Consider the following 22,829-nt stretch of genomic DNA (forward strand, 5'->3'; position numbering starts at 1 on the left):
TTTTCACCTCACTACTATTTTTGAAGCATTAACCTCAACATTTTGAACACTAGTTTAATTTGAGAATGTGATCCATTAACCTGAATGTGTGAGGCACTTGGACATTTGCAAACATTGGAACAATGCCTCAACAATTTATTTTAATTTGAACTGCAAATTATTTAATGGAGAAAATACTTGTTTTGTATAAAACAATGAAATAAAGTTATCTACCAAAATGAAGTCACAAGATTTCTAGAAGTCAGTGGAAAAAATAATTTATTGCAATTTCTTTTGCACATTAACATGAAACATTTATACATATATATTCTGTGCTAATAAGATATACTAGATATAGACAATTTTTATACACAAAGTAATTGCACTATTCTATTTTATAATGCAAATATTCAGAAATGATCAGTCAGATAAGAACAGATACTATTCACATAGAAATGCACTATATATTAATGTTATGGAAGGTCCATGCATCTGAAAACTTGTCCACTTTTAGGAACTGTATCAGCTGATGAAACACACTATGTCCCTTTCCAAGATTTACATCCTTTAATTATGTCATGACACCTAGAATATTACCAGGTCCTCTCAAGGAATAAATTAAGATCATTTCTGAAATTAGAGAGACCAAACCAAAAGGCAACCGTATCAACCATGTCCCAGCAGCATGCCTTCCAACTCCAGGGGCTACATCAGATGAAAATCAATGCACTACAAGTGGTCTAAAATTGTCCAGCAATCTATTATTAATATGACAATTTAATTTAGTTTATATAAATCAATGAGAAATACATTGCAAGTGAACAGCATTTCAGTAGAAGTACATTGGCACATGCTTCAAATGGCAGTTATCAGAAAAACAGCTTCCCCCTTCCAATACAGAAGATGTTTACAGGGTCCACAAAGGGAAAATGCAGGATGATATCAAATGAGAAACCTTTTTCTAACCAGGAATTTACAGAGCACCAAGTATTATTCACAAAATGAATGAGAAGCATGGTAATAGTAGAACTAAATCTGACACTACTGATGCAATAATTTTTGTAATGCTGCTTTAGGTATTTTTTTTTTAAATATAGTTCCTTAGGTTCATTGTTCTGCCTATCAACTGAAATACCTATCTTTCCAGAAATGTCATCAATTCACATAACCACAGTACTTCAGAGATGAAGATGAAGATGTGAAGCATCAGATTGAAGTGGTTAGCTGTGGCGTGCATACTACATGGTTTCATTCAATATTATCTGGTGGTAGGAATGGTCACATGACTGACATGCAAAAATGCATATCAAAAAAAGGAAAGCTTGAAATACATGCTCATAGCAGAGATATAACAGTACCAAACAATAAGGACAAAAAATTAGCAAGCAAGCCTGGAAAAAAATGTTAAGTATGACTTCAGAAGTAGGGCAAAAGACAATGGTATTACACATGGCAATGGGAGATATAATGTGAAAGAACATTCATAACATAACCTTACTGCCTGGCACCCTATTTGGAGACAGTATTGCACCCTATTCAGCGTCCTCTTCCTCTTCCCTCAGCTCAGAAAGCATCTTGCTTTGTTTCCTTGAGAGCATGCAAGCAGAATTTGAGAATTAAGGAATTTTCTCTGACAGAATAACATGGTGGGTTAATGCAGTGATAAAATACATTTTACAACTTGCAATCAGTATCAGTAAATAATAAAAATTAAAGAAACCAAAAAGCATAGGTGGTGCATGTATTTCTTTTGAATACATTGTATGTAGGAATGAAACAATTCCTGGTGAATTACCAGCTCTGCCAGAGATATTTCAATTTGTTCCCACCAGTAATGTGGGAACAGGGCAGAACAGAAAGATATTAAAAACTGGAGAGGGAGTACAATTACAGTCATACAGCTGAGGCTCTTAGCAAGATTTATTTTTTACAACAAATCTGTTTCTCAAGAGAGAAACTTCAGCTGAACCTCTGTTAAAATAATGAAGACAGTAATAATTAATCTTATAACATGCAAACAAGCAGATGCAAAATGAATAATTGGTTACAGTTGCTTTGTTCTGTGTGTATTTCTGATGCAGTTCTACTTATTGCTGAACTGGTAGCATGGAAGGGATATCAGAGAAAAAAGGTGAAAGAGCAGCACTCCAAACCAATACTTATTCTTGTAAATTAGGTCTTTCTCAGAAGTAACTGCTGCTCATGGGGACTGGTATTAGAGATGTCAACCCACGAATCAAGACTGAGGCATGCTGAGCTGCTTCAGCCCTATCATTTTCTACTGGTCTAGCAGAGCAAAAGCGTATTTTAAGCCTTGGTTTCACATCTCTTATGACATCTGTAAATATTGTGTCCTTTTTCTTCACCATGTCCTCAAAATATCATGCTGATAGATCTGCAAATGCTGAGCTAATAACTCTCTAATGGATATAATGAAAAGAAAAATACATCACTAATGTGCATCAATTCTAGATTGAAGATATTGGAGGTAGAACACTTCACAGTAAAAGCAAAATTAGCAGAAGTATATTCAGGATGATTTAAAAAATACTTTTGTGCGTACTTCTATATGCCACTTCTTGCAATATTCTTATATTATGGAGTGACCCTTCAGGAAGTTAACCGTATAGTTTCTGAATATATGTTAACATGCCCTTATTTATTGTTACGTACAGTCCCCTGAAATAAATGGCACTGCACACAATAATACATTAGCATTCTGAAAAACTTCTGGAAAGAAAACCAAGACTACATGTGTGCATAAAGCAAAGCGATAACTTTAAAGTGATCAAACATTAAAAAATTGTTATCTAATTTACTGATTAAAACTATTTGGATTAAATAGTTTGGATTAAAACTATTATGCAGAGCCTATAAAGTTACAGAAAAAAACACGAATAGTACCTTCACAGGGGAAACTGTGAACAGTTCAGAAAATGTTAAAAGAATAAAACTTTGTGCATTTTTTGTGTATGGACAGATGAAATTGTGCAGGGAATGAAAAAGAATCAAAAGGATTCTAGAGGAATAGATTCTTTCACTTTTCAAAATCACCTCTGACAAAATTATTATTAGCTCACATCGTCACATCACTGTATTTTTCTATTCTCCTATGCTACCAAACTTAGTACAATTTAGAAGATACCTGTCTCAGGAGAAGTCCTTATGTCTCTTAAGAATTACATCTATATCTGAACTTCAGAATTAACAAAAACTAACAAAATTAGAAAGACTTTTTGATTGTGCTTAAACTGTGAGTCATAAGTGCTCCTGAAAATCAAGCTCACAGTATTTCTGTCAGGTTTATTCCTGCCCCCATGTCTCCCCCTACAAAGCTCAATTACTGCATAATAATATCAGCAAGTGTCTCTCAGGACTGCTGTGAGGATTAACAAAACCAGCTGTTGTACAAGACCTCTGAAAAGCAATTGCAATATTTAAAGTCTTAAACTACCTGAATCTTATATTCATATTAAACATGTGTTAGGCTGAAATTAGGAAAATACCTACCTGACTCAGTACCTCTCTGAAATTTACATTTAAAATTATAATGTGCCTTGCTACAAATGATAGAACATTTATAATGTGAAAAAAAAGTAAAAGGTGTTTAATTAAAATATATTTTAAATAGAACAATAGATTTGAAATAATGGTAGCCATGTGAAATTATAGTTATCTTACTGTAGAATAAGAATAGAAAAGTATTTTCAAAAGTGGCACCCAGAATATAATTGTAAGTAATATATATTAAAATACAGAATTAAAATGCAGAGTTAAAGTGCAGGAGGGTTAATACTGGGAGTTACTATTAAAAAGTCAATATTCATATACTTGGGTACCAATGGTAATAAATCTGGATTGAATCTCCTAAAAAAGCCTAAACAGTTTAACAGTCTAAGTTACAATTTCAGAAGTACATGAGCATTCAGACACATAATTAATTTCCTCTGACCTATAAGAATTATTTCAGCCATGGTAACTGATGACTTTCATAATTTTAGTCAAGTGTGTTTTTAAGATTAAATACATTATCTGAAAACTCATTCTTTTTGTATTACTTCAGGGCAAAATTCAAGCTATGTAAATTACTTTTTCTTTTTTATTCCTGTTGACGATGGAATGTATGCACCTGTTCATCTATGGCAAAGCAGCTGGCATACTGTAACCTCATTGTCTAAGTTTGCAGCACAGTTTGAGTCTAGATCTCATTGGCTTTTACTGAATTTCTGGATAATACATGCCCAGAATTCTGAAACTGAGGCATTAGCTTAAAGGTCCCTCAGTGCTTGAAGAGCTTTACCCTACCTCATTTTGAGAAGAGGGCTTAAGCTGATATGCCATTTACAAAACGTAGTTTTGTGTATTTCCAAAGTGGGACCTCTGCCATGCAACAGTCTGAAAAAGCAGGTGTCATCTGGGGTTAAGAGACCCCCATACTAATCAGGTGTGAACCTGCTTGCAAATAGTTGCTTGACTGTTGCCTAAATATTTGAAGGCACATTTTTTCACTCACTGAAAGAAAGCAAATGGCAAATTTTGAAGTGCTGATAACCAGACATGTCAGCTAAACAGAAACCGACATTATATTGCAAAACCTAGTAGACTGCAGAAATCTGTAAGAGGGAGATATAAATATTTAAACACTTGGCATTCCCTCAAGGACTTTCTGAAATCAGAAGTATTCTTTCAGGAACTGCACAAACTGCAAAGACAAATAATCAAGGATTTTCAAGTACTGTCAAGATAATAAATGTGTTAATGAAAGAGTGTTGCACAAAACTCTTCATTTTTTTCTATGGAACATTTAGTTTTGCAAATGTAAATGAATCTCCGTGGTTTACATTAAATTTTTAATGTTTATGTTTGAAAAAAAACCCAAAATTACACTCTAGTTACTCATACCTCTGTCTCTGTACTCTTTCTGGACAAATACCAAACCTGCATTGGCTCTTTTTTGCCCTTCATAGAAACTGGACCTCTGTACTCCAGGTGGAACTGAGGATCTGAATTTTCTGGTGTCATAAGACACCTGAAATTGAAAGAGAAAACATGTAAATGAATGCACTTTGCATGCACTCTACACACTATGTAAAATATTGAACACGTTACAAGTACGTGAGCTAACTATCAAAAGATTCAAATCTATCTCTACACCATTACTATATTTGCATAGCAATAACTGTATAACATAATATAGTCTGCCATACACTTTCATGAGAGCTCACATACTTAAATAATGGTGGAAGGAGGACTGTCACTTTCAAGTCCAAAAAAATTTTTATAGTATGCTGACAAAGTGACTTATTTTAAGATGTCAACACCAATAGAAATAATACATCACTCACCTGTAAGTATATTCGGAGACATTGATCTTTCCCTTTTCTCCAGTAGTTTCTGTTCTGCTTGTTAGATTGACGGTATTTCCAAAGAGACAGTACCGTGGCATCCTTTGACCTATGACACCTGTGACTACCTCACCAGTATGGATGCCTATGGTTATCTTTAGAGAGAAAAAATTAAGTTTGAATATTCAAAATTAATGTAACTAATTAGACGCTTCTGACTAAATACAGGCAATATGCTACTTTTATCTACTACAGTTTATTTCCCCGAAGTGCTACTCCTGCTTCTTCAAAGGCTTGCATTTTATGTGTTTTGTCACTTCTTGGTTTTTTAACTTTAGTATATTGTCATGCCTCTGCCTTCCACATGAACAATCAAACTCTGTAATTTTCCAGCATGCACCCTGCTGTTGTTATGTAACTGTGAAAATAAAAGAAGAGGTGGGTAGAGAGGCATATTCTGCAGGTCTGTTTAATGAGTGCTCAGAAGGTGCAGAAAAGGATGGCACAGGTCAAGAAAAAAGATGTTTCTCTAAGGAAAAATCATGGTATTCTGTATTCAGGTCAAGAGATAGGACAGAGGTTTGGAGAAGCTCATTCCTGTAGCATGTTACAGTTACTGTGAAGCCCCAAATCAAACCTTCTCACTGCTTTGCTCTATGATAAAGTGAAGTACATAGCTCTAAGCTAGGTGACAGAACAGCAACATTCATGTAAATAGAAATATGTACCACACTCGTTAATCGTTTTCCTCTCACAGCCTTATGAGGACAGTCAATGCTGCTTGTCCAGTTGTATATCAGTGCTACAAAATCTCCAGAAAGTCCCACAATGACTAAAATTCCATTAATATACACTGGTGTGAGTAATCATTGCTGTAACTGTCTATGGAACTGTAATTCTCTTTTTAATGCAATAATTTCTCATTCTGATGTGAGGATCTGAGGCATGATCAAAAGTATCAGGGAGCAAATATTACTGTTCTGCTCCTTGAGTAGAAGAAGACTCAACAGATTGTACTTGATGCACAATAGGAATTCATTGATTATATTGAAATGATCAGAAAACAGATATAAATTATGTGGACCTAAATTAGTCCCTTACCTTTTAAAGCAGAGTAAGCATATTAAGGTGTGGGAACTGCACATGTCACAGCTACGTGTGACTTCTCATATTATTTGTATATATATCAGTCTCAAAATTTAACAATAACAAAGCTTGCATGAACTGGGACTAGAGCATTATCTTATTTCAAAACATTATTATCCTCTTAAAGAATGGGTTTTTCATTCAAGCCCACATTTACTAACCTGTACAGGTTCACCATCTACTTGAACTTGGCCTGCTATTTCCATCATATCCAAAGCCAGGTGGCAGATAGATCGTGCATGATGCATGCAAGGCTCTGGTAGACCACTCACTGTCATGTACTTGTCCCCAACTGTTTCCACCTATCAAGACAGATATTCTTCAATTACTTCATTATTATGGCTTTTAGAGTACTAGAATTGATTCTTCCTTCAAGACTGCTTCTCCTTTAAAATAGTTCCCTTTCCCTTTCATTCAAATCACCCTAATTACTGTCATCTCTGCTTGTTATTGAAGAGAATTTACTGTAAACCCGCAATGTAACAACTTCGAATGATACTGTGATTGTGTAAACCTGAGTCTCTCTTCTGGTGTCTTCTGAATGAAATTGAGCTCTGTTTTTGTTCTGACTCACACCCTTGATTCACATAGTACAGGGCATAAAATTCAGTTCTAGCAAAACTTAGGGATGAACTTCACAAACACAGAAGTAAACACATGTGCATATATATGGGATGCATATGTATCTGTCTCTGTACCTTCCTGCTACCAGCCACATTTGCAACTACACCTCACTCCTTATGATAGAATGAAATTCACATTGAGTAACTGAATAATAAATTATCATTTACAACTAGAAGACCCAGGAACAGAAGTGAAAAACTTAAAGCACAAGGTCAGAAGACCAAGCCAGCTGCTAAATGTGGAAGTACATTTATATGTCCACCTAATGGGTCACTGAAGAAATCATAATGAGAATTTAGTATTTTATGTTCCTTCAGACATTTAGAGATAACCAACATACTCTTCTGTAGCTATCTAACATAACACAGTTCAGATGGGAACATAAGTTTTTTTTAAAAAGTCTAAAATCCAAGAAAAGACTGGAAAAGACCGACATCATAGTAAATTATGGAAAAGTAACAGATCAGATACTTTAAAAATCCTCTGCTTACCTTATAAACAAATGGATTCCTTCGTGAATCAGTCAGAATATCAAATCTTGTATAAAGATCATTTAGAAGATTGACAATTTTCATGGCTCCTTCTCCAGAGGCATGTTTACTACAAAAGGCATTGAATCCCACAATGCCACTGAAAAGAATGGTGACATTGTCATAGCGCTTGGCTGGAACAGGGCGTTTGTGTCTCAGCTCATTTGCCACTGATGGCGGCAGAACAGAGTACAGTAACCTACACAGGTAAGGAAGGAAAGGAGAAAGTGAAACAGAGAGAATGAGGAGAAAGGTGTTTACAGCAGCACTCTTCATATTTAACTTCCTACCCACCACAGGGTTTTTAACATACTCCCAGCATCAACAAGCAACAGAAAAGGTGTTTACTGAAGAATAAGTTATTTGGAAAACAGGAACTGATCCACATCAGCCTACCATTTCAAACACATTAAAACATCTAATTCATCAACAAAATGAGACATCTATTACTAATTCTTCTGACATGATTTGTTCATAGTGTCTTGCATCATTTTTACTTCTTTCTGCCACATCCTCAGCTCATATAATAAGGTTTTGCTCACAGAACCAAAAAAACTGCAAAAAAAGAGATCGAACAGTTTTCCACCTCTGATCAATTCATGCATTTCTAAATGCTTCCTCTCTTTTGAGCATGCTGCTTTTAGGGTCTAGAGTGTCTTTTTTAAATTAATAGTCTATATGATATATTAACACTTGTTCATATTATAAATTATGCAAATAAAATTCAATCACACACACAGAAATTCACCCTAGTCTCATGTGTATTCCTTCAACTTTCTAACTGCTATCTTAAGGTCCATTTCCCTCCTGACACAGCTAAGTGGACAAGCTGAAGATCTCTGACTGTCTCACAAATCTTGAAGATCATTTGGTACACAGCCTCTTGCACAAACCCTCATTAGTTGCATTTTTGGCAAGTTCACAACTTGAGTTATAATTAGTGAATACTTTTGGCACATCATACAGTAACTGACACTATCTGTTCCAGCAGCTGCCACGAAGGCTAGAATTCCTGAAGATAAAATGACTTTAAAAAGCAAGCCAACAGGAATGCAGAGAAAAAATACTTCTTAGGCTTTGTTTTCTCTTGTTCTCCTGTCCATCCCTTCCAAGTATTTTTAAAATAATTTCCATTACTCCATTACAGAAAAAAAACATATCTGTCAATAGAGTTAACACAGAGATGTTTTATAAATAAAAATCAAACATGAACTCCATGCTACTTTTCACACAAGCTTTTGCCAGTAATTGTTGAGCTGAAATGCCATAGACCAATGACATTTGAATTTGACTTTATAGTTATCTGTAGAACTGGATTTGGGGCCCAATGCACTCTTACTGTTATGTGTTATTTTTATGTATTAATATCTAGATAAACAGAAATTCATTTCTACAAGTAACTAACTATTAAATCCAATTCATAGCATTAGGCTATTGCAAAATTTCAGCTTTACAGAAACTGTTTCCAAGGTTTGTATGATAATTTTTTCTGTTCTATTATCCTGTGCCAGAAAGACAAAAGTTGGTTTACTGAGCTCTGCCAAATAACACCACTTAGGCATTCATCAAACTCATCTTCGCTACAGTGACTGCATGTAAGTTTCCAAAATTTTAGGTAATTCACAAATAAAAACCAATTGTCAGCTCATTTTTTATAACTTCTCTTGTCAGGGAGAGAGCCATCAAAACATCTATGCATATAATGGCCTAGACTGTGGGTGACATTTGACAAAGTAAAGAAAGAAATACCCTATTAAATGTTCTTTCTTGACTCCAAAATTACCAGTCCTGATTATCTCTGATATTCCTTACAAGATTCTGTTATTCTTTAAAGAAGGCAGCTATAAATAATATATTGCTTTGAGTGTTTCAGCTCAAAATTGGGATTTGGTTCTTACGTGTCTGTCTTTTTCTTTTCATCTTCCAGTGCACGCAGTGTGTGCTGCAGTCTGTCAGTGAGGATTTCAAGCTCCTGGGTCAGTTTATATTCCTCTCGGAACTGCTCTCCCAAAAGAACTAGATCACGGGTAGCATCATGCAATGGAATATCACTCAGATATAAACCTCTTCTGGTTAAATCATCCAAGTTCATCACACTGCAAAGCATTGAAATATACAATAGTATAGGTAAAATTAAACTTACCAAAGGAGCATTTAAAACTCAAATAAACAGCAGAGTCTGCTGAATAACAGCAGAAAGATGAAGCTTCTGAACTTTTGATGAGCTGTACAACATATCCCTTCTACAAAACACCTGATTTGTGATCATTCATTTTAACGCACAGCTCTTGATTTTTTGCCTTTAAATACAGAATTCTCATGAAGAGTTCCATGAACATAACAAATGTACGTACTTCAGCACACCAAGTGAGATTATGTAAACAATCTTTCCATTCAATCCTCCACTCCAGCCACTTCTTTATCACCAATCCATCACATTAAAACTACTGCAGAAATCCATGAATCCACATAGAAAACAAAATTATTGTCACATTTCTTAGCATTCTCTCATTGATAGAAAAAAAAAAAGGATAAAACTTGCAAAAGAAAAAATGGAATATGAGGAATAATCATTTGACACACTGGGCCAGAGCAAGCCAATATTTATATAGAGTGTTTAATAATCAGCCAAGTTCCAATGTTTAAATGCTCCTATCTCTTTTACAATAAACACATCAAAACAAATTAAATCAATATTCAAGCTAATTAGTCTCTGTAGTATTACTCTCACAAGTGTTCTTAAAATTAGTAATTGTAAAACGAAAATGAGTATTATAGCACTCTCAAGGTTTAAAGTACCTTGGTGAACAAAGAAAGAGAATACTGTCTGCTTCAGGCAAGTAGATCATTTGCCCTTTCAGGCGTAAGCAGCTGATTTCTGTGCCAGTCAGTTCATCTTCACACTCCAACTTTTCCACATCCAACAGCCCCTCCTGGTGATGAAAAGCCACAATTTTGTAAGGGCAATGGTGTGTTCTGCACCAGGCCTAGTATGTAAGTGCATTTACTACAAAGGCAGTCAGAATATTTGGAATAGACTTACAGCTTACATTAAACCCTGATTAATCTTGTTTGAACATCATACACTACCTTTATTCTAATACTACAATTTGCTACGTTTAAGACACAAAGCACTGTATCTTTCTTTACATTCATGTTCGTAACTCCTTGTCTTCCACGTGATTTCTGAACAATAGTTCTGACAATAGTATTGCCTGTTCTGTGAAGTTGTATCTGTGCCTGGGACCATCTGTAAGAAATCATCCTGGTTTCTCTCAGGTACAGTTTTAGTTAAATAAACAGGCTCCTTGCCATAGTAGGTGTTACTCTGCACACTGCATCTGTTTGTATCACCCGCCCTCTTTAGAGAACAGGACACAGAGCTTTGTATGAACATATGGGCCCAAGCAAAAACACATTTCATATTTGTCTCTCACATTCTTATGAGTAAAAGTAAATGTAATTACATTTCTACATTTGCTTTGATACAATACCAGAAACTAGACTAGCCCCTTGAAGAGAAAGCATCAGACATGAAGTGCATTTACTTCACCATTCCAATAAAACATTCGACTTAACAGCTATTCACGAATTCATACCTGTGACTCTCTCTTGGCTTAAGACTCAAAAAGGTCTGAGCATACTACAGAGAATTTTCTCTGAAGACTTCTGAGCTTTCTTATCTCTCCAAAGCACACTTCCTTAAAGAAAAGCTGGGAAAATATTCTCTAGTTACCTTAGTCCTCAGTACGAAGACTGTATTGATATGGGAGAGGATCCCATGGAAGCTAATATCAATATGAGGCCGGACCAAAGAGAAAACTGACAACAGACTGCAATTTCCTGGCTGTAGCTAGAATATTAAAAAACAGAAAAAAAGAAAAAAAAATCTGACTGTTATGCTTTATAATAAAAATATACATAGAGAAATTATATTCCATTATATTCCACTTTCTTACATGAAATTACAATTTACATTACAATACTGAATGGAAGAGAATATATGCTTTATGTGTCTCTCCATTGAATCATAAGGTTTTTAAATTATTTTCTTACTACATATGGACATGACCATAAGGAACAAAGCTATTGTAGAATTAGGCTATTTCCAAGTCCTTCTTCTAACAAGAAAAGCACAATTTAGTAAATATTATACACTTAAACTGGAATGCAGTTTAGACAGAGAATTCTCAATCTATTTTATTCATCTTTAAAATTAACCTGTGAAGCATCTATCACTATGAATTTTCTATGGCTATTCATGCATAAGAATCAACTAACCTGTGGAAGGACTCTGTATATAGCATTGCCACATTGTGTGACCACCAGATCTCTGTCAAATATGATGTGGAAAGGAAATGCCTTGCAGAAAGTATAGGGACTGATGCGAGACTCTTGGGTACCATTTTCTTCAAATCTGTCAAGGTCCTCATAGTAGTCCTCTTCTTTAGACTCTTTCTCTTCAATTAAAAATTGAATGTGGTCACACTCCTCATTTCTCTGTTGAATAACCTAGAGAAATGAAGAAAAAATGAAAAACTGAAAACTCTGCTACTCATTAGTAACTGGAATGCTGCTATAGAGACAGGAATGTATTTGGAGGAAAAAGATAAACTCAGGAATTATATTCATATCTTGAAAAATACTGTATTCTAATAAGAATTTCAGATTTCATAGTTTTTGTAATTCCAGGTGAATAATTATGCCTTTGCTTAGCCACAGTTGCTCTCTGTAAGAGCAACATATTGAAAATCAACCAAATACAATTTTTTAAGCCTGAGTGAAATGCAAATCCTGAGATGAGAACTCAAGGTTTAGGTTGTGCTTGCTTTTACTGGTACTTGCCAGAAAACAGGGTGGCCCCTTCCCCTGAAACAAACCTGTGTGTGTGTTGAATCCCACAGAACCCTTGAATCCTTATTTTGATCAAAGCTGTTTGCAAGGTCTATAACACAACAGCAAATAGTGCTGACTATTTAGAGATGACTAAATGGTGCTAAAAGGGTGGGCATGTCACTGACAGCAAGAAGGAAAGTGGATGGAGCAGATGTTAGGATATAAAGTCCTTATACATTCCAGCAGACTGCAAGATCAGAGCCAACAGACAAAACTAAAAGCAATTACCATCTTCTCTGGGCTGTATTCCATATTAAAGGAAACAAGAGCAAAACTAGAATAATCTACTTCAGTGGAGTATCAAAAAGGTGTCCTTAACACAGCTTTACACTCTTCAGTAATTTTACTCAAAGTTAGTAAAATATATTAGATTAATAGGGATTATTTTGTTTCTAGCCACAGTCATTACATGTCCCTGTATGGCAATATAATTGAAGCTAATAACTAGTAGAATAAAATAATTTACCCTGAGAAGCCAAATTCACCTCTTTTCAGATTTAATTAGACTTAATGATTGGAAAAGAACAATTCTATTTACATGGTATTGTTTAGTGGTGATTTTCTGGAACATATTCCACCTGATTCTACTTTCATGTTGAGTCTGATCCTTAAGTCACTGAAGCAAAAAGAAAAGATTTCTTAAAATGTCTAAAGCATCCTGATTTTGCCCTTTACACATAGTCTTAACCACAGAGATTAACAGTTGCAATTTGGAGCAGGTATGCACAAAAACTGCAATTGATCCCTATGATGTTAAGTTTATAAAATATCGGTTCTTCAAAATTGCCAAAAATACAAGTTGAAGGGATGGGGAGTACTCAGACATTAATTTGTTCCTATACAAATGAAAAAGTGTAGAACAAAACCCCAGTATTTTATTGTTAAATGATGTTTAATTTAAAGTGGCACTGTTCTTTGATCTACAAATTGACAACTCATTTGAAGGAGAGGCTTTTCTGGAGGACTGTTCAGAGCAAGAGCCCAATTTAGGTGCTCTATAGCTGTGTGCTGCATTTTTCTTCTCTTTCTATTACTTATATAAGTAACTTAGATAAAGATCAGCCTACTAAATTTACCAGCTAATGTAGGTAACCAAAGTGGCATGTACAAATAAATTCAAATGTTGATGATGATAAAACCTAACTGCCTCAAGTATTGGTAGTCCATATGCCAGTGTGACAAAGAGAAGTGGGAAATTATTACCTAATAGGGGGTAAGCCTCAGAAAAAATAAACATTTGTCATCTGAGGAAAACACAATAAGTGGGTTTGTCGAGTTGAGTGATCCATAATAGATGGACACCTAGTTTTCTGAATTCAGGGTTTAAAGGTTTTCCAGGTCTTCCTTTAAATCATTATCCCTGAAACTGTGAGAGACTGTGTGAGAGACTGTGGTCATATTGAAGATTATCAGAATGCAGTTAAGAGTCTTAGTTCTTACTTTCTATCATTCATGCATACTCCCACAGGTTTTATTTTAATAATACTGTTATTGTGGCCAGAGACAGCAGAGATTACACACAGAAACCTTTTTCAAATTGTGAAGATTTATCTCTAGAACTGATCTATGCTTCCAGATAATTTCCAGTCTTGGATCTTCAAAGTGTTGCTCTTGCCACAAATGGGAAAAAACCCTACATATTTTAGATGAAAACCCTAATTCAGCAAAGCTGATTTTAAAGAAGCTACAAATTCTTAAGGAAATGTTCATATTAACAGCACATCACCTTACAGAGATATTATCTCCTTATAGCCATCTTCCTGCACACTACTATTCTCTTACCAACCTGTAATTACAGACTTTCTTCTGCTACCATGCAGCACCTAACAGGTTCCTTTTAAAAACTTCCCATTTTATTTCATTTATTACAAATGAATGATGCATCAGTAAACAAAACCCAAGTTTAGACTGAAAAAATTACCTATAAAAATAGAACTGCTACATGCTCCAAGATGTCTAGTTTGAAGCAGGACCCTCTACAGATTCTACAAAGTCAGTCCTCACACCTGCTGTGCTATTTTCCTAGCCTTTAGAGATTAGAACTGTGCCAGTAAGAGTGCAAAGCTGCAAATTTCCCAAGCATCTTCAAGTTCACTTGAAACACTATTTCTGACCAGACTCCAGGGCATCTAGGAATGCTTGCTGTATTAGTGCAACATCTTAGTGCAGCAAATGAACACCAGGCCAAACACATGGATGTGTGTCAGACCTACAAGACAGACACAGTGCCAGCTGCACATTCCTGATAAACATGATATGCTGTGGACATGGCTGGTTTATGCAATTTTATTCTGATCATTCATGCACAGACACTTATTAACAGATGCTTTAATCATACTCCTCTCCAGGCTAGGAAATCTACTGATGCATCCCTAATTAACTTCCCAATGGATATGCAATTTCATGATGTCTTTTCTGCTCACACAACTTATGAACTATCTAATCTTCCTATCTCATTACTTCATCCACCTTGTCAGCAAACTTAAAATAAGCACTTTTGACTGTTAACATAAGATGTTAAATTTTGTTCCTTCACCTTTGCACCTATAGATCCAACTTAACATATATTTGTCTGGTATAAGGACCTGCCCTAGATACTCTGCTAAGCTTAAGTAGAATAGAACTTATCTACTGTTTCATTCTGCAAGCAAAGTTTGCAAGCCACACAATTTCAGTATCATTTAAATATTGTTGAAGAAGCCTCTGATAAATGCTTAACAAATCGAAGTTCAGTCACAAAGCAACAAAGCCAGCAATCAAGTCTAATTCTTCCTCCCCCTGCAGTCTTCGCTGCTGAAGTGACATCAGTTCACAACGTCTAAGAGCTCAATCACCATAGTAACTGCAGTTAAAAATGAAGGGAGAAATCATTCTCTTGGTTTCAAAGAGAATATATAACATCTAACTGCTAACCTGCCTGCTCCTTCCAGGAGATATACCTTCAGTTTTTCCTTGCCTAATCAAGTGAAAAGTCACACCAATATTTCAGGGACTGACAATTCAGAGAAAAGTTATTTTAAAATTAGTGTGGTTTAAAATGTATTTGGTGAGCTTCACACAAGCTATTAAATCAAGAAGCATTGCTGTGATACAGAATATATAATGAGCACATGCTATCTGTTAAGCTGTCACTGATGTGTCTACAAGATTCAATTCTGTAGATCTGAGCCTATCCCCAGGACACACTCATAACTCAGCAAGGCAGGATGGAATGTCCTTGAACAGGGATCTTTTTTGATGAGATTGTGAAAATTAATACAAAACAAAGGGGTTTTGCCCTTTAAAGGTCAATACAAGATGAAATTTTTTATCTCTTCTGATCAAAACTGACTGTGCAATGCTACTTAACAAAGTTCACTGTAGCTGTTTCAGAATGATCCCAAGACAAAGGAGTTCACTGTGGAAATGGCACCACTTTCAGTTTACATACCCAAAAATAGAACCATGGGGATATCTTCTCCTGGCAGCTGGTTTCAGTGCAGACTGTCTCACTTCACCAAACCACTGTGCCTGGAGATAGTGAAGTTTACAGCTGCCCCAGTGCCAAAATTAGAAGCTGACCATGCTCCATGACTGACTTATCTTCACACACAGTTAGCATTTTAATGTGTGGACCAGTACTGCTTGTCCTCCATGGCAAGTACCCAAGTAGTTTTTAGATCAGCTCTCCAGCTGGTCACATATTCACTTTGTTTTTTCACACTGCCTTTGATAAGCCTGAAATTACCATCTTGTCAAGGACTTCCCCTGATCTTTTCTCATTTTACATTGTAAAACATCTTCCCTATGTAAAAGATTTTGATAAGTCTGCTCTCCAAACAGATTTTTGGACTTTGCTGGATTATGTACAACATTCTTTGTTGATCCATACCATTAGTAGCCTTGAGGGAATCCCTGTCCTGACTTCACCTTCACAGGTCACCCTCATTTATATACAAACAACCTCTGACAAGTGAAGCAAGAGCAGGCATAGCCGGTGGGCTGCTAACAGAGATCTCATGACGAAGTTTGTCAGCAGCATTGTGATGATTCTCATACTGAGACTGGCAGAACATGAATATTCCTAGTGCATACAGAAAGTCAGCAACAATTTTTGAGACAATACCTGCTGCATAAATTTGCTAGAAATGGATTACCATATCAGAGAAGAATAAATTTGGATTTGAACTAATTAATCAATTAATGCCAACTTGGCCTTTCCTGAACTATTCAGCTGGAATTTTGAAACAAATTGCTTTCCTTTCAGTGCTAACAATATCTAACAGAAACAAAATTACATTTCCTACCCTGTCCCCCCTTTCCTTCTGCACACACATACTCTAGGTGTTAAAAAGAGAATGCACATTTCCTGAAGGACACCATTCTAGAAAAAGGAAGCCCTACTTTATTTCAGAAGAAGATATAAGGTTTTATATCTATATATTTATAGTTATATATTTATATACACAAAATTGTTCTGTGTGAGACTGAAGAAAGGTAATAAATTTAAAACTTTTTTTTTTTCTATTTAGCTATTTCTCCACCCACAGAAAGAATGTGGGACAAAACAAGAACAATATTTTTGTTAACATTAGTTTCCTCTTGTGCTCATTAGCTGGTTTTCTATGCAGGCTGAAGAAGGTGATCCTTCCCCTCTCCTCAGCACTGGAAAGGCCACACAAGGACTGCTGTGTCCAGCTGTGGGCTCCTCAGTACAAGAGAGATACAGAGCTACATGACAGAGTCCACTCCCTCTAGGGAGGGCCGCTAAGATGAACAAGGCACTGAAGCATCTCTCAGAAGAGGAGAGGCTGAGAAAACTGGCACTGTTCAGCCTGGAGAAGAGATGGATCAGCAGGATCTCATCCATGCACACAAATACCTGAAGGGAGGGTGAAGAGAGGATGGAGCCAGACTCTCCAGTGGTGTCCATTGCCAGGACAAGAGGCAATGGGTACGAACTGAAACACAGGAGGTGTTGTCTGAACATCAGGCAACACCTTTTTACTGTGAGAGAGATGGAGCAGTGGCACCTGCTGTCCAAAGAATTTGCAGCATCTCCATCCCTAGAGATAGCTGAAAGATGTCTGAGCATGGCCCAGAACAACTAGGTGGCTGGGCATGAGCAGCTGAGGTTGAACAAAATGACCTCCAGAGTTCCCTTCCAATCTCAGCCATTCTGTAACCCATGAAACAAACTTAACAAACCCATGAAACGACTTAATGAAACAAAATCAGCATTACCAAAAACAGTTAATGTCTGCTACCGCCTTTACAGAGACTTGTAACATATCAGATAAATTCAAACAAAGTTTCATGAAAATACAGACTTAGAAGCATGTATTCTCTCAGGCAGATTTATCTAAGCATTTGTTCAAAACAGATGGAGAAGAAAAGTGGGTAACAAAGTGGGTAACAAAGAATTAAATATCAAATTGCAGATATCAACATTATACCAATATAAAGAGAACTGCAGACCTGAGTCAGTTCTGCGTTGAACTTTTATGTAAATGGTTTGGATAAAGAAATTTGAAAGGACTACCCAGGAATCCCCTTTGGTAAGTCGGAAGACGACTCCCATAATAACACTGGAAACTTTGGGCTAGGCACTGAGGTTTATATCAGATTCAAAAAGCCCCATTCTTCCTTAAGCAAAATTCTAACTGAGGTCCAAATCAAAAATTTTACAATAGAGGCACTGATTGGTCCACAAAAACGAGAAGGAATTAAAAGCAATTCCATTGTTTTTCTATGCTGTGCTGTTTCAAACAATGCATTGCTCACAGACTAAAACACAAAGCATTAATTTACTAAATTATGAGGCAAAGAATGGAGATGAAAGAAGCTGGTCTATTTTTATTCCTAGTCTCAATATTTTGAACAATAAAACCACCTAGCTATTACAATGCCAGACTTTGCTTTAAAACCTTCACTCCATACCACTCATGATTAATATCTGACCTGTGAAGTAATGGAGAAAGACTTTCACTGTCTGTGGATAATCTGCAAATTTCAGCACTCTCACCTTAGAGAATCAATTCTCTGCTTATCTACCGCTGGAGTTTCTGAGTATCTGTGGAGTGCAGCAGTGTGTAATGCCTTAGATATGTCAATATATAGGCTTTATTAATCAGGAGAAACATGAAAAGGTTCACGGTTAAAAGTAAATGACTTTCTAACAGGGAAAAGGTTAAAGCTAGGGTAACAGACAAAAAAAATATACACTTTCTTCAGTTTACAGGTTAATACTATTTTTTAGGCACCTATGTGCTTTTACCTCAGACAGTCTAGAAGAATAGTGTAGAATTAAATTATACTTTGCATTCATTTACATTAGGTTTGATTAATACTATTAAATATCTATTTACTTACACTATAACAGTAGAATTCCCAGAAAAGCCTAAAAAAAGTCAAATTAAAATAAGAAATAAATACATAATAAATATTTAAACCTCTTTAGAACATATGTTATTTGTGAGAAGTTCTAGACGGACATTACTACAATTTTCTCAGCAAAGTAACCTTCAGATTGGGAGCACAGTTTATGAAAAGTTTGTGCTGCTAGCTGCTTTAGACAACCCAGATTTCTCCTCTGCCCCATGGATCACTTTTGCCTCTGTGTGGCTCTCTGAGAGACAGAACACCAAACCATGTAAAGGAACACAAGAAGGGGAAAAAAAAATAAAAAAAAAACCTGTTGTTTTGAATCCAGTTCATTTCCTCAGTATAGTTTATTTTATAACTTGACACCAGCTGGAAGGCACAGCCAAAGAAGCTGCTTTAGGACAAACCTGAGCACTGAGAGAACAGGGACTGCTTAAGCTGCCTGTGCTACCAAAAGAAATGCATGTCAAGCATCAGCTTCAGCACTTTTGCAGCCAACTTTCCAACACGGTCCTTCTTGTCTGTCTCAACACTTCAAATAAACAGGGATCTAAAAAGATGAGTGTTTTGATTCTGTTGTATCCTTCTGTATCTGATTACTAACACCTGCTGCAAAAGTTTGAACTGTAATTTTCTATAAAATAGAATCTAAACAAGGACACAAGTATATCACCACACTATACACAGCTAGACATCTACTATAAACCTGAGCTAGCTTAGAACAGGAAACCTGAAAGGCAAATACTGAGATACAGCAGTACAAATACCTTTGTCATTGGATTGCTTGCAAATCTCTTAGGGATTTTGAGGAAGGTAATGGTTCTGTGATAAAATAATGAAAGGATTTTCTCAGCAAGCATACAATGAAGAATAGTGTAGAGTTGTGCTAGAAATGTACAATGGAAAGGAATATTTAAAAAACCCAAAGAATGATTGGTGCTTAGATTATTTTCTACCCAATGAAAAAATATTTATATCAGTTGCATTATTTCTAATAGAAAAAAGCTTTCATTTTTTGTTTCTCCCTGCACATGTATCTACACCTTGGACCAAACTCTGATTTTCTACTATTACTTATGCAAGGCCTGATCAATTAAATCTTTCTGTTGCTCTGTATGGGCAAAGCAGAAGCCTCTTTCACATTTCACAAGTGACTGAGCAAACATGCTATTGCATAAACTCTGTCAATGAGGAACATTTCTTCACTTCTGGGGCTCTTGGTGCATATCCAGTCACACTTCCATGCAATGACAGCAAGAAACACACAAACATGATTTTTTTCTGGGAAGAACCTGGCATGCTGGCTGGGAGGAAAACACTGCTTGCCACCCAGGCCTCATCAATGCACATTAGCCTCACAATCTGCACACAGACGAAGAATCTAGGACAAAGAGGAAATGTCCGTGTCCTCAGAGAACACAGCAGACAGCAAGAAATATATGCCAAATATAAACTAAAGGGGGGAAAAAAGCACCCCAAATAAGCCAGTATCTAATTTCTTTACATGTCCTCTTTACAATCCTTTTCTGAATAAGGGGATATTGTTCTGGGGTACTGTTCCCAGTTGGGTCAGGCCAATTAGAGCTGGCCTTCTCAGCACATGGCTGATGAGTCCTTCAAGCAGCACAAATGATGATGGCTCTTCCTGAGAGTCAGTACTGATGCCACTCCTTCACAGAAGATAGAAACACTGCAAATTACTGTTTGCCATCACTTCACTTTTGATTTTCTTGGGTTTTTTTTACTATTGACATAAATTTTCCCTGAGTATATCACTTCAGACATTACCTTCATATCTATTTCTGTACCATGGATCTGTTGAGCTACTGTTTTGATGATTCCAATGACAATATCCTGCAGACCTTCTCTTTCTGAATAGTAATGCAGAATGAGTCCCTTCCCCTTCTCCGCGTCAGTGCATCTAAAGGAAGGGGCTCGCATACCCGGGTAAATAGTAGCAAGGTGGTCATGCAAAGCATCCAGGTTCTGAAAGAAGAAATGAAAAAAACTATTATAAGGCATTCACTTACTATTTATGAAGAAAGTAAGTACATACTTTGTCCAGTCTGAACATCCCCTTTCTCCTACTGCTCATACTTCTACACATTTACCTTATTCTCTGTAGAACTGTCATCACAGCAGGCTTATCAGGTAGCCCAAAATGTTCTATATTCTGTGGCAACATTTGAAAAATGAATGGTATAAAAATTAGGACCATTATAAATTACTCCAGATAGTAAGAAGTCATGCTTGATTATGCTGTATTTTGAAACATTCAGATGATTAAAGACTTTCTGTGTGTTTCTCAGTCTGGTACCTCATCCAGTTTCAATCCTTCCAATTCTAGTCTCTATAATCTTCTGTTCAAATATTAATTCAGGAGCCAAATACAAATAAGCATGTCTGAATAAACATAAATATTTCTCCTTATTATCAATGAAAAAGCCTAGTTCTGACACTATAATAATTAAATTTACAGGGCCTGACAAAGTTCAAATTTTAAAGTAAAGATTTAAATGTTTAAAAGACCAAACTCAAATATATCTTTCCTTCGACAATAATTGAAAAACTCAACAGAATAAACAGAAATATCACAGCTGCTGTAATAATGTATCAGAAAAAGCTGTTCAGGAAAGGGAAGAGATCTTTTGGTTTCTTTTTCCTGCTACTGTCCCAGATATCTAATATATTTAAATTTTAGCCAGACAAATTGTGATCTGGAGAGGAAAGCTAAATTATAGACTGATATGCATACTTAATAAGGACATTAAAGAGAACAGTGAGATCAAAATCACACTTAAAACACAACACTAGATTCAACTTTGATTGCGAAGCAATTATCAAGGCTCCAAGTTGCTATTTACTGTACATTTAACATAGAAAGAGAAACCTAGTTTGCAGGATAGAGTTGCAACCCACAATTCTTTATTTATGTTGTATAATTCATAGAACTCTTTACATCTTTAGTCCAGAACATTACTGCATATTTTAAATGTTGATCTCTCACTGCCCTGCAAGTGACTGCTAACACCAGGCTTCAAGTATTGTTTTCTGCCAACAGGAAGTAACAGGAAGTGAAGGGAAAATATTTTCAATGTGCTATCTGGGAAATTCTCCACCTTCCATGAGCATCTGTCGATCATCAAATTTGTGGAAGCATACTGAACTTGATTTCATGTGAGCTATGAAGTGCTTTAACAGCTGCCTCTTCTCCTGGAGACCTCCAGACAAAATGACTCTCAGCAATGAATTCCGTGGGATGCACTTAGCCTGGAATTTCCTCCTTCAGTTTTTTAGCTTGTTTCAAATTCATGTTTTTGTTGCTATATCAACATTCCAAATTAGAACATGAAGAGGCAACAATCTGGGTGTCAATTCATTCCAGCTGTTAGGGGCATTGACAAAACAAACACAATGCTTGAAGGCAAATTCTGTAAGAATTTTACAGGGTTCAAGACAATGAAATTGGAAGAGACTGCTTTTAAAGTGTGGAATGAGAAAAGAGCAAGAGAGATGACTGACTCTGAAAGATTGCCCCTCCATGTCCTTAACTGGATGCAGAACTGCAGTTTCAGTACATATGCCTTAGGAACAGCCAGGATATATTGACCTTTTGGAAAAAAACTCTTAGGGAGATATATGGGAAAAGATGATAATCTTTCAGTTACACAGTCATCAGCTGAAGAATTTCAAACAGGGAATAGCCAATGTCAAGGACGGAATCTTTGTAATATGACTGTCTAAGTATTAACAATTTAAGTCTGGCACAAGTGTGACTAACAAACTGGCAGTAGCCCCATTCTGCAAAGCCACTTTGCCACCCTTCTACTCCTTTACTGCTGACTTTGGCAAAGCAGTGTAACAGGTGAAGTCCATGTGGTATGTCCTTCAGTTTTCACTGTCTCATCTTCCAGAGTGGGGGACTTACAGTTCACTGTATTCAAAA

The 22,829-nt window shown here is 36.1% G+C and overlaps 1 protein-coding gene across 1 annotated transcript in view; it reads right to left on the bottom strand.

Moving 5' to 3' along the window:
• Positions 1 to 241: 241 nt before the first annotated feature.
• Positions 242 to 22,829, bottom strand: part of GUCY1B1 (guanylate cyclase 1 soluble subunit beta 1) — a 42,828-nt gene continuing 20,240 nt past the window's right edge. Inside the window, exons 5-14 of the mRNA XM_005517576.3 lie at positions 20,672 to 20,869; positions 11,906 to 12,136; positions 11,361 to 11,477; positions 10,424 to 10,557; positions 9,523 to 9,720; positions 7,586 to 7,823; positions 6,632 to 6,772; positions 5,325 to 5,479; positions 4,882 to 5,008; positions 242 to 1,566 (exon numbers count right to left, since the gene is read on the bottom strand). Of these exons, the coding sequence (XP_005517633.1) occupies positions 1,543 to 1,566; positions 4,882 to 5,008; positions 5,325 to 5,479; positions 6,632 to 6,772; positions 7,586 to 7,823; positions 9,523 to 9,720; positions 10,424 to 10,557; positions 11,361 to 11,477; positions 11,906 to 12,136; positions 20,672 to 20,869 (1,563 nt within the window). The 3' untranslated portion in view covers positions 242 to 1,542. The remainder of the gene's footprint in view (positions 1,567 to 4,881; positions 5,009 to 5,324; positions 5,480 to 6,631; positions 6,773 to 7,585; positions 7,824 to 9,522; positions 9,721 to 10,423; positions 10,558 to 11,360; positions 11,478 to 11,905; positions 12,137 to 20,671; positions 20,870 to 22,829) is intronic.

This window comes from Pseudopodoces humilis, chromosome 6 (genome assembly GCF_049639895.1).
Source record: "Pseudopodoces humilis isolate 2021_Gansu_Grassland_sample_001 chromosome 6, ASM4963989v1, whole genome shotgun sequence".
NCBI lineage: Eukaryota > Metazoa > Chordata > Aves > Passeriformes > Paridae > Pseudopodoces > Pseudopodoces humilis.